At 38.4% G+C, this 12935-nt stretch overlaps 1 protein-coding gene across 1 annotated transcript; it reads left to right on the top strand.

Annotated features, from left to right (window-relative positions):
• Positions 1-683: 683 nt before the first annotated feature.
• mfsd8l2 (major facilitator superfamily domain containing 8-like 2) lies at positions 684-12673 on the top strand. The gene is made up of 11 exons (XM_067475669.1): positions 684-907; positions 1136-1321; positions 1750-1812; positions 1920-2039; positions 2282-2361; positions 2864-3146; positions 5502-5575; positions 5960-6173; positions 7116-7238; positions 7415-7545; positions 8488-12673. The coding sequence occupies exons 1-11, from the start codon at positions 832-834 to the stop codon at positions 8545-8547; spliced, it is 1410 nt and encodes a 469-aa protein (XP_067331770.1). The 5' UTR covers positions 684-831; the 3' UTR covers positions 8548-12673.
• The last annotated feature ends 262 nt before the right edge of the window (positions 12674-12935 follow it).

Genomic DNA, 12935 nt, shown 5'->3' on the forward strand with positions numbered 1-12935 from the left:
CAGTTCTGTTTAATGTAAACCCAAGGCTATAAACACCACAACAGATCGGAAATGGAGCCAACCTTTCAATAAAACAGACAACGATGTCAGACCTAATTTATTCTGTACTGAATACGAGATAGTGTTATTTTGAATATGTTCTGTTATTACACACTTTGGTGTTAAAGCTCCATATTATGGGAAATTTAATTATGGTTTTTCTGATATATTTTATTCCCTGCTCTTTTGCCTTATGTATATGATTTATTGTATTTGTGAACAGGCAAATGGAGTATTTTGTAAAAACAGAAAAGGTACTCATATCTACCACTGACACGAGTAGTGAAGAAATAACCCTTATTCCTTTCTTCACAAGGTTGTGGGAGAATCAAGAGCTTTTGATGAAACTGTAGCAATCAAGATTAAAAATGCATGAGCCTCAGTGTACTTTACTTCACCTGGTAACCCGAGACACCGCCTTGACCGTGAGGCTTCTACCATGGTGCTGCACTGCGGATGGGACTCAAACAGAATTTTATCTTTAACATAAATGCTAAATGGGAACGAACTGCTGCAGTCATTTCTAACGGCACTCTAGTGTCTCCAGCTTTGTTTGAAAATGTTGTGTTGTCTGGTTTGGGTCTCATCCCTGCTGGACTTCTTCTATAGGAGAAGCCTCATATTATAGTTCAAGTTCTGAAATGGCTTTGTACAACTAATTCTTGTGATTTTCCAGGCCAGCACTTGTAATTGGATGCACTGTGTATCCTGTTATCTGATTATAGCTCTGAACAACATTTTAAGATGTGAAGACAGAGGTCGGTGAAAAAAGGCAGCAAGTCACGGAGCACAATGGATAATCACCAAAAGAGGAATTTAACGTTTTTTACCATGGGCCTGATATTTATGCTGAGCGGCATCGAGTATGGTAAGTTGATTATAACAGCTTTGTAGACTTGTAGACATGAGCTAATGGTGTCATTACAGAAGACCAGAGTAGAAATCTGCCTGGCATTTTGGCTGTACTCACACATCACAGAGAATAAGGCATCTGATTTAATTCAAATATATCTTTTGTGGGTAAACAAGCATTTCATTTACACATCTTCCTGATCTTCTTCCATTGTCCTCCGTCGTTTGCCTCTGGTGGTCTCAGCTGTCATTCTGCCTACAATATGGAAGTATTTGCAGATTTTGGAGGCCCCTCCTTACTTCCTGGGTTTGGGTCTATCTGCTTTTAGTCTTACTGGGCTGCTAACGGGCCCGCTTTTTGGGTTCTGGTCAGATCGGACAAAAACTACAAAGTCCATCATCCTTTTCTCCAATGTCTTTGAGATTTCCGGTGAGTAATCAAAACTCCTTAATATATACATGTGTGTGTGTGTGTGTGTGTGTGTGTGTGTGTGTGTATACACACACACACACACACACATACATACATACATACATACACACATACATACATACATATACAACAATAATTGTTGTGTGTGTGTGTATATATATATATATATATATATATATATATATATATATATATATATATATATATATATATATATATATAATATATAATAATATATAATATATAATAATATATAATATATATATATAATAAAAAATCCAAGTCATTTATTGCCTGGGTACCATAGATGTCTGTACTTTTTTGGATCTCCTAAATGATTATAGACACAGCAGTCAGTGATTGGTTTCAATCTGGAGATGAATTTTTCTTCACAAGCATGATTCTCATTTTATTTTTGTCCTCAGGTAACTTTATGTATTTTATTGGATATTCAAAGTGGCTGTTGTTATGCAGTCGGCTTGTAGCAGGTGACAAACACACACACACACGAACTAAAATACAGTAACACTCAAAACCTTATAGTCATGTGCACACACTGTGAAGGTGTAACAGAAAGATGCTGTGTTGCTCTCAGGCGTTGGTGCAGGAGCAGGCTCCTCCATTTTTGGTTTCCTGACTCGAAGCACTCGGCCAGAGGAGCGCGCTGGTGTCTTTGCTGCCATCATGGCCTGTCGACAAGCTGGACTTCTTGTCGGTGAGCCCCACCCCTTCCCCTTCATCTTTCTACACAGAGAGGCATCATTTCACCTCTCTTCACCTCTTCTGTCTTCTGAGAAAAATCAAACATTGGGATGGATTATGTTATGTCGTCTTTGATGTTCAGTTTCAACTATGAGAAGGAGACGTTCAATAAAGTCACTAAGTTGGAGACTACTGACTCCAACATCCTGTTTTTATTCCATCTCCTCTTTAAAGTGTTTCCTCTTGTCTCTCTAGGGCCGGCGTTCAACCTGTTCCTGCGGCTTTGTGATTTCAAACTGGGGCCCTTTGTTGTGAACAAGTACACGTCTCCTGGGGTAACAGCATCCAGATAATCAGTAATCTAAGGTTCTCCAAAAGCTTCATGAATACAGAAACAGTCTTCAGAAATAGTCACTCTGCATTCTGCACTCCTCCTGGCTCACATGTATTTTTTTTCTTCTTTGTTCCTTAGTGAGTAAGACGAATACAAAACACCTGCAGCAATACTCAGGATCGTAACAGCTCAAATCGATCTATTTCCATCTCGTGAGCCTCTCTGTATAAAGCACCTGTAACATGGATATGGCTCAAATGAAATATAACAAAGCTCCTCCGTGCCTACTTTCATTTTTTTCACATAATTTGACACTGTGCGACTCTTTTGATTTCACTGTGCCAGGCTGCTTTATTGTCGAACACCCTCTTCCATATATCAGATCTCTCATCTCTCCTGATAGTTTTCTTTCTAGGATTTCGATGTTGTTAAAAAGAACATCCTTTGAAGGAAAATTATGAAATATTTCAGGGCATTCTTGTCTTTCTCCTCCATACTCTCAGATCTTTATGTGCCTGTTGTGGGTGCTGCTCCAGTTTGTCGTCCTGGCTATGTACTGGGATGTACCACACATCATCTCCGAAGAGGGAGCTGTGATGATGGAGATGAAACAGGAGGAGGGTGATGAGGAGGAGGTGCCGCTGATCAGTTCTGACGAGGAGCCGGTGCACACCTACAGTGCTGTCAACTCCAACCAATTGGAGACCTCCACTTCATCTGAGATGCAGCAAGTCTGCGGTGCCTCGGAAATCTCGAGCCCCTTCAAAAACTTCAGCGCCAGCAGAGGTGAGTGAGCAGTTCTGACTGTCTGTCCTGAGCAATGATTGTCATCTTTCCACTGCCCTGGTTGTCGGGTTCAGGTAGGAAGAGGTGTCACTGCGAATGCACATGTTTCGCATCTGCTCTATTGATTTCTTGCATGTACACACACAAACACACACACAAACACACAAACAAGGTTTCTTTTTGCAGGACTCGCTGAGGAATTCTGCATGACATGTCAGATCAAATTCCCTGTGTATTGACTGGGCCTGTGTGTATGTGCCTGGTCTATGTCAGTGTGCATATATTTGTGTGTGTGTGTTTGTGTAAGTGTTGTCAGGTATCCTATTGGATTAGTGTCATAGTATGTTAACATGGGATGCGAGCATTGTGTGCTGCTATTGATCAACTTTTTCTGTACTTTGTTAGTCTCTGTCATTTCTGTTTGTGTGTGTCAAACCATCGGATCGATTCTCTCACTCTTTGAAGATGTAGCAAAGGGATGGATAGCAGGCTGCCTTCTTTATCGACAGGCCTGCTGTGGTTGACTTGTGGATGAAATGGAGACAGAATTGGTAATGTTGCCAACATTCTTCCTATTGATTGACTTTTTGTTTCAAAGAAAACCTCCATCACCACAAGCTCAGCAGCAAACCTGGAGGATGTCTGCAGCTCTAGCACATACTGTAGGGGTGTATCATAGCCCTTTCAGTGTCTCAGGTATTGGGTCTTGCGAAATATTGAGCTTTCCTGATTCTTTTTGGTGGGTGTGTGTTTGAGAGGATCCTTTGAAACTCAGGCAGATCTTTTACTTTCTTTCATCAACTGTTTTTAGTTTTTTAGCTGAGTTCATGGATCAAAAAACAAATGTTCTTTGCCACAGTCTCTCATATATTTCTCTCAATTGATGTTGACTTCATTGGTGTGATAGGGGAAAGTAATACTGTTTGTTTCCAACACTTTCATCTCGAACTGGGTCAGTGTTTCTACAGATGTACAAATCCACTGTGACAATTTATTGTTTTTATTATTAATAGCCTCAGTAATCATTTGCATATATACATTCCCTTTATTTTACATTTTACATGTAAAATAAATAAGAAAAACCAAATTATTTAGAAATAGTTTAAAGGAACAGTTTAAAATTGTGTGAAACATACTTGTTCACTTTATTACCAAGAGGAAGATGAGAAGCTTGATACCACTCTTGTGTCTCTACATTAAATTTGAAGCTACAGTGCAGTCAGGAGCTGATTATCTTAGCTAAGCACAAAGTAGACAGCGGGGGAAACATTTAACCTGCAGAGCTGCAGAGCTTCAACAACACTTCTAACCAGTGTCCTCCTAGCTGTTTAACAACAAGACTTTTAATTATTACTCATTATAACAGATATGATAATTTCATAATGATGTTGGAATGAAAGCTTTGGCGGAGCTGAATTATATTGTGTACTATAGTTAATTAATGCATTATAGCAAATGATCTTAAATCATCATTAACCAATGCATGAATGTTGCTGTATTTTAGCCACTTCACCAGTTTTCACATATGAGGTTTACTCTTTATTAAGAGTACCATTCTGCTCAGGGGAATTTTGTCAACTTGTAGACTTCTGGGATAGAAGCCAGTGATTTATGATGTACCATCACACTAGGGACTAAAGGTCAGGCTCCTTTGGCCTCTGCAATGTTAACTTTTAAAATATCAGCTTCTTCTCCAACTTTGTGGAAGTACAATATTAAATAACTTCAGGGCCCTTTAAATCTATATCACGCTGTTTAAAATTCATACTAACCCACATTTACCTTTAAAATGTGTACAGTTGTTTAAAAAAAATGAAATCCTGTAATTAATAGTGCTAACATTAAACAGAGAGTACTGAATCACTGTAGATAACACCCTATAATAGAAAATCATTCCCCCAGCCATCTGGCATGTACATCCAAATTTAGCAGCAAGCCCAGCTAATTTTTCCTCTTCTCCAAGTCCATAAGGCAGATTTTGTTCCCTGGAAAAGCTGGTATCAAAATTTGGAATTTATTAAAATACATTTTTTCTTGTGTTATCATGTTTTGGATGTCAAAAAACAAACAAAAAAAGAAACAGAACTCGCACTTATCTCTAAAAAAGAAACAGACAGTTTATTGGACTGGAGAATCAACAAGAGCGACCAGCCAGGATTTGTCTCGCCTGCTTCTTTCAGTCTTAAGATTACTTTCAGATAGTCCAAGTTTTCTTTTCTCTTTAACTTTTTTGTCTTTATCTTAACCTAACTTACCAGTGGAAACTTTTAATTTAGTGGTGCCACTTGAACTTGTTTTGTGTTTTTCTATACTCTCTCTGGTTTTCAGTATATCTGTCTGTCTTTCACTCTGCAGAGTTCCTGAGAGAGGAGGTGGTTGTTCTTCTCACGGCTCAGTTCATCACTCTCTTCAATCAGACAGCCCTGGAGGTGAGAGCAACTACCGTTGAGAACCACTAACCCAAGTTTCCAAACATTTCATACAATGTCACACTATTTTACCCAGGGACTCATCCTTATGAGCTTTACCTAGAAAACCCGGTGCTGTTACTCTGAGAAAATAATCCAGTATCACTTAAATGAAATCTATCTTCTCATTAGACAGAGGTGACTGAACAGTCACACAGCGCTGACCTGAATTATGTAATCATTTAAATATCAAAACAGAACACTTCATTTGATCTGGACTGAGTGGGGTCTTTGAAGGACTTAAAAGCTGGACTTTTCAGCCCTAATAAGAATCTCTTCCTCTACCTTTGACTGTTTCACTTTAAATAACTGAATGACCTTGAACATCTTTCTAAAACTCTTAAGACCATGGTGACGCCTCTGACGCAGCGGTACTTCAGCTTTGGCGAGCTGGGTAACAGCCTGATGTACAGCTTGTGCGGGGTGGAGGTCATCCTGGGCTTCTTCTTTGTGCGCTGGCTGAGCACGAAGGTGGCGGACCGTGCGGTGCTGGCCGTGGGCCTGGTCATCTGCTCCACTGCCTGTATCTGGTGTCTTATATTCCTCTGCAACCCCCAAGGTGCTGACCTGTCTAACAAAACATACACAAACACACCCAGACTCACATGCAAAGGAATGCACAGTAAAAATGGCTACAATTTAGTGCGACATCCTTTCAGTGTGAGTGTGGTATGTGTTGTAACCCAGTACAGCGTAGCCTTACTGGGTTACAATTGCACGTCCCCTGTGAATGATACTGTTCAGGCTCTGGCTGGCCAGCAGGAGCTCATGAAGGTAAACTAGATTCTGAATGTTCATGCGTCTGTTTCAGCTCGTCACGTTTATCTCTCTGATTACATGCGACAGGTGCTGGAGCTGCGCAGGGAGAGTGGATATAAAAGCATTACAGTAATCTAATTAGAGAAAAATGCTTTTTGTTAAAGCATATCCTACATTTGTTTGCTATTTGTTACAGTTACAGTTAAAACAGCCAAACAAAAAATAAACCTTGAAGGCAAACACCTGAGGAGACATTTTTTTTCTTGCAGTGCCAAGAAGCAGGTCTGATTGGAGAAACTGCATTTTGATTGTAAAATTATAGACTTTCTGCTTAGTTGGGAATGTCCAACAGTTTGTGTGGGCACAAATTCACACAAACATGTGCACGATGCAAAGCAGCGAAGAACAAAAATGTGGTGGCTGCCAGCTTGGCAGTGGTCTCGTTTTCAGATAGAGCTATCTCTGATGGTGCCAACCCATTTGTGGATTTGTGGAGAACTTAAAAACTGAGAGAGAGGAGCTGGAAAACTGAAGCATGATCTGTCGCATACTTTGAATCATTATGAGTACATACCACAAATGAAAGCAACAAAATCTTATGATTTAACAGCTAATCAGTCTTACAAATTATATATTAATTGGTTTTAAATGATATCCTGTAAATGATCAAATCCTATAATTTTGGGGGTCAGGTGTAATTCAGTATTACTGAAGTAGTGTATTATCTGTCTATCCATGCCAGGTGGTTATGGATGGGAGCTGACGGCCTTCATCATCGGTGTGTTTCTGCAGCTGCTGGGGCTTCCCTTCGTGGCCGTGTCTCAGGTGTCTCTCTTCTCCAAAGTCACTGCAGAAAAAACTCAAGGTTGGCTCATTTTACTTTGGTGCTTTTGGCATAGTTTTACATATTAAAACATATTGCTGCTTAGCATATGCTATGTAAAAAAGAGTTATTCAGTTAATAATTTTTCTCATGAGCCACACATTAATATTAGTGGATAAAACAAATAACCTGAAATTATTTGCAATGCTTCACCTAAGGATTCAGCCAAGGCGTCAGGCGCTCAGTTGGGGGGCTTGCCACCATCTTGGGCCCTTTGTGGGCTGGAGGACTGACCAATAATTTGTACATAATGCTGGGCATGATGTTGGCTCTCCTCTTGATGATCACAGTAAGTAGAAAGAGGCACCATACAGCAAAAAACAGATATTAAATTAACAGTTTGATATTTTGAGAAATTAGCTTAAAGCCAACTGGTCAGCTTAACTTAGCATAAAGGGTGTCACAGGGAAAACCGCTAGCCTGGCTGTAAACGTTTTTAACACCAGTACAAATCCCACAGTGTGAACACAGTTGTGAGATGAATTGATTAATACTATTATCATGGTTATAAATGTACAACAGTCACTTTATATATGCATAAAGACAGGGAACAGGCAAGTATTTGATCTAAACCCTTTTCAAAACCTCTGAAATTTTTTAAAATTAATTTCATGTTTTGAGAAATGTGCTTAATTGCTGACAATTATTTTGTCAGGTGTATGTAAAGAGAGAAATAGGCTGACACTCATATCTTTCTGCAAACATAAAGTTATAGAAATCCGCCACCGAAATTTAGTACAGCGAGCAGATGTCTTGCGAGCTAGTAGTTTTTAAACTGTGGTTTGTGATTAAACAGACAAGATGTTTAGATCCACTTTTGTTAGTGTTGGACAGAGGCAGACTGTCTCTTCCCTCTTGTTTTCAGCCTTTATGCTACACTAAATGATTGCTGCCTGCTGAAGATAGTTTCATGTTTATTGTACAGAGATGAGAGTAGTATCAACTTTCTCATCTAACTGTCTTATTTTCCATAAACTAGAATGTCTGAATTGTCATGTGGACATAATTATTATACCATTCTAGAATTTATTCCTATGTATGTATGTATGTACCTTCTCCTTTTCCAACTTTTCAAAGCTGTGGCTTAAGAAAACAAACCTGAACTGATAAACAGTAGCAACGACGTGTACTTGCCAGTAAAATCTTTAACTCAGCATATCTCTGATAGCTTCTGCTTATTACTTGGGGCTCTCTATTCTCCAAAGCCATATCAGGCTGTACGTTTTTGCAGGTCATGACGGCGCTATCCTATGACCGCCTGACTGAGCCCAGGACAGTGCAGTGTGCCTAGGGCTCTTACAGCGGAGGGTAGAACTGCAATCTGTATGAAGAACAAGAGAGGCTGTGGACGGACAGAGGGAATGCCCTTCACTTCAGAGAGAATCAATACTTGTGTGCTGCAGAGGAAAGTGTATGAGTATGGAATAAAAACTGTTCAGATAGCACATACCGTACCCTAGATCCTGCTGTAGAGGTGATCACAGCTCACGGGTAAAATACTGTGCATTGTAAGCATTGCACAATCTCTGTCATCTGCAGATTTTGTTAGAATCCACCCTGCATGCACATCACTATCAGCCTGTTAATTAAATTTTACACAAGGGGGCACCATTGCTTTCATATTGAATATTCAGAGGGGTAATTGAAGATGAAAGGCATTATTTTCAAACTGAACTATTTATATTCCCAGGTGCTGATGAAAAGATAATAGATAAGATAAGAGAAAAAAAAGAAAAGAGCAGAGTTTTGCCATGTAACCCATGTAACAGATTTTAATGTGTCAAAAGAAAAAAAATCCTTCTGAAAATGAAACCGTTGACACAATGAGTGCAGAAGTGGAGTTGTCAACATTTTAGCAGCTGCATGTCAGTGTAGCTGATAGAAGAAGAGGGTCAAAGACAAGGAAGCGTTCCAGATTCTTTCTCTTTTTTTATCATAGTTTTGAAGTAAAACTGAAGACTATTAAAGAAAAGTACGGCTTTGGATGTGACTAAACCAGTTTGATTTTATCTAAATCTTTTCCTCTATATCTCTATGGGCAAATGAGAAGCTTCTGAATTAAAACCACATATTCAAAAATGCTTGTTAATTAGTCCTCTATCTTTTTACTATGGGGGATTTAAAGTTTAATTACCTCTATTCATAATTCAAAACATGACAAAGTGTAGTCAGCTGTTCTTCCTTATATTCTCCTCTAGGATGTGCTGTATGCTACACATCTGTGTTGGAGAGGAAAACGCTTAAAGCAACATCAAGGCATTGTAGATTCCCTTTGTACAAATGAACATGGGTTTGGCCAATCTCTGTGTTTTTGCATAATTGCAGATAAGGCTCAGTAACCTTTCCAGTTTTCTACACTCAGCATGTGATGTTTGGCTTTCCAAAGGCTTTTTGCCCAAAATGGAAATTCTAATCTCATGGACTCAAGGACATAATATATATAAGTACTTTCATGCCCTGATCAGCGTATTCAGGTGCTTGACATTTTAAGGGAGATAACAGGCTGCATAGAATCAGGTCAAGCGTGAATACGCTCTCTGAACTTGTTAGCTTTTTCAGTCTGATTCCCACTGTCATTTTTATTGAAAGAAATGTCTTTCCAATAACCCAAATATCCAAAAACATTTCAAGTGCTTCTGCATTCAAATACACTTTTTATCTTGAATATTAAATATATATGGCTAAATAACAAAAATTTTGACATAAAGCATTAATTATAATCTATGTGACACCTAAAAAATAAAGACAATATTCTTGTTCTTAGACATTTAAAATTTCAGTCTCAGTTAGATATTGCTAAGAATGTTTTTACAGTTTAAAAACAGTTAGTCCATGGACTAACTGTTTTTAAACTGGGTTTAAACAGGGTTGGCCACATTCTGGGGTGGCCAATCCTGGTCCTCAATGGCCACTATCCTGTTTATTTTCTAACAAACACTGTCCCACCCACTGCCGATTACCTGGATCAGGTGTGTTCAGTCTATTAGAAGCTGGAAAATACCAATTCACTTTGTCTTTCCCCACTTCACCCTCATATAAAATGGTATATTCCAGCTTCTGATTGACTGAACACACCTGACTCAGTTGATCAGTGGTGGGTGGGGGAGAGATTGTTGGACAACACGCGGTGCAGTGGCACTTAAGGAACAGGCACCCAAGACTTTCCAGATCATTTCTGTGAACTATTCTCCAACTCAGCCTCTGTAACAGCCTATAGAGCCGGCACACAACAAAAATAGAAAAGGCTGGGGCCTTAGGACTTTTGTTAAATATATCGCCCACAAGTGAAGAGGTTATGAAATTTTAACGATACACAGAACAACCATTTGATGCAGGAGACAACAATTATTTCTATGAACAATAGATGAGGGTGTGACGGAGATGGATGTAGAAGAAGCTAAAGACAACATAATATTATCTAATTGGAGAGTGGATACACTGGTTCCTCTGGTGATTGTGGACTAGTTAAAGTGGTAGCAGGCCTCTAATCGAGACACGTTGTACTACTATGTCCCTATAAATGTCTCAGTCTGCTTGTGCTGACTGTTTTCATGCCATGCTGAGGAAGAATAACTTGGCTATCTGCAGTTGGGTGTAAAGATATGAATTTATATATCAGTATTTGGTGCATTTTTGGGTTCTTGGCATATAGCGACTGAACTGTGAACTGTGACGCTACAGTTTACACATAATGTCAGTTCACAGTAAATTTACCAGTGTAAAATATCCAGTGAAAAAGTCTATTGACTCTTCCAACATCAGGAAGAGTAAGAACAAAGTTGATGAAAATATCTAAATTTGGATTCCCCAGTGTAAAATGTGCAGTGTCAAAGCAGATGAACCCTTCATGTGTAACATATTCACACTGAAAAGTACTATGTAAAGCTCCGCCCACTTCCGCTTCTAGAAAGCTCCGCCCACCTCTACCTCATCTGAAAAAGCTTCAGAATATAATATTTTATCTACTGTGATGCCATTTTGTGTGACTGTGGTAAGCCCTCTTTAATGACATATTTAACATTTATATTTTAAACCTTAGCCAGGTATGTGTTTTATTCTAACTTAATATTGTCTGTCACCATAATCTTTTGAGTTTTGTGGCTGATAAAGGCTGAATTACAAAGGGGCTAACAGGTCACAGTCAGTGGCTAGCTTAAATGTGTGACATACATTTAGTCAATTTAAGCTAATGTTAACACGTTTTAATAACAATATAACCTCGACGGTGTCTATGAGAGGTAATGTTATTGTGGTGAGATTGTGTTGTATTTGAGATGTTCCAGAAAGAAATTAAAAAGACTGTGTCAGGAGTTTGTTGGCATGAATGGTACATTAGCAGTTAGCTTTAAGGGAGCAGTTACAAATGGCTAACACTAACCTTGGCTGCCAGCGCAATTCGAGCTAGTTACAAGGATTAGTAGCTTAATTATTAGATATTGTAACAGTAAAGTAGCAGAAAAAAATGTTCTGTTTATATTCCTTCAGTCAAATAAGGAGGGGATTTCGAAAGTAGCTCAGTTTTTAAAAAACAAATTTAATATTTAAAAATTGTTTTGCACTGTTAGTTTGGTAGTAAGCTTTTTCTTGCCATGGTTGTCCCAAAAAAAGTAACATTGCTAAAAGTGTTGTTTTCTACAGTTTCAGGGTGGTGCATCAAAAAATGATGTTAAACAGGCTCCATGATCCTGACTAACAAAATAAAACATATACTAATATAAGTTTTAAGGTATTCGTTATGATGATATTGAAAAGCCATGTTTTTTTGTGTAGACTGATAAAGAGATGCATTAAAGTAGAGACTTAACTATAAACATGAAAAATAGACAAACATACATCTGATCTTTAGAAGTCAAGTTAACTTATTTTACTTATTTATTTAAAATTTAAAAAAATCTATACTTACTATACTTTTTTTTTTTTTGTCCTTTCAACTTATCCCGTGAGTTCAGGGTCATTGTCCGCATGTTGATTTGGCACAGTTTTTATGCCGGATGCGCTTCCTGACCCCCCTATGTTCACAGACTCAGTGTTAAGATTAACTCCTGAAGTGTTGAATAAACATTGCTAAATGTACTGTGTTGTTATGAGGTGGAGATTACACAAAGCCTGGGTGATTATTTTTTCTGCATATTGTTACCAGAGGCCACTCAAAGTCTTTTTTGCCTTCATGTTTTTATGGTCTAAAAGGGTTAAATGAACCGGATCTAGTATGGACAGTTTTACAGGTTTCTCCACTCTGGAGACAACACACAGAAACTACACATTCTTAGTCCTTCTACATTTAGATGTCTTAAACCAAAAATGATCCATATCTGCCATTTATGAATGCAGTGCAGCCCTGGGTGGATTAGAGTGGAAGTAATAAACATGAGAGAATAACGTAATCATATAACTACTTTAGTGTATTAACTCCTCAAAGGCCAAGACAGTCTCTGTTTTACCACGAAATGTTAAAATGAAAATAAAGCAGAGGTTCATATACAAAATGTGTTTTTTTTTTTAAACACCTTTATAAATGCGCCATTTGCTTTGCTTGCATTGTGCAACAGAGGGTTATTAAAACACATCCACTTCTTATCAAGGTAAATGTACTTTTTTTCTTTTTAATTGTCCAGCTTCGAAGGCAAATTGATGCTGTCATCTAACAAAGATAAAGGTAATTGGTCACAAAGAGGAAAA

This window comes from Channa argus, chromosome 14 (assembly GCF_033026475.1).
Source record: "Channa argus isolate prfri chromosome 14, Channa argus male v1.0, whole genome shotgun sequence".
NCBI lineage: Eukaryota > Metazoa > Chordata > Actinopteri > Anabantiformes > Channidae > Channa > Channa argus.

Bases quoted from the DNA above. Each gene is read 5' to 3' on its own strand.
- mfsd8l2 (XM_067475669.1), top strand. From the start codon at position 832: ATGGATAATCACCAAAAGAGGAATTTAACGTTTTTTACCATGGGCCTG. The intron at 2,362-2,863 runs GTAACAGCATCC...CCATACTCTCAG, and splicing joins ACAAGTACACGTCTCCTGGG to ATCTTTATGTGCCTGTTGTG. The intron at 5,576-5,959 runs GTGAGAGCAACT...AAAACTCTTAAG, and splicing joins TCAATCAGACAGCCCTGGAG to ACCATGGTGACGCCTCTGAC.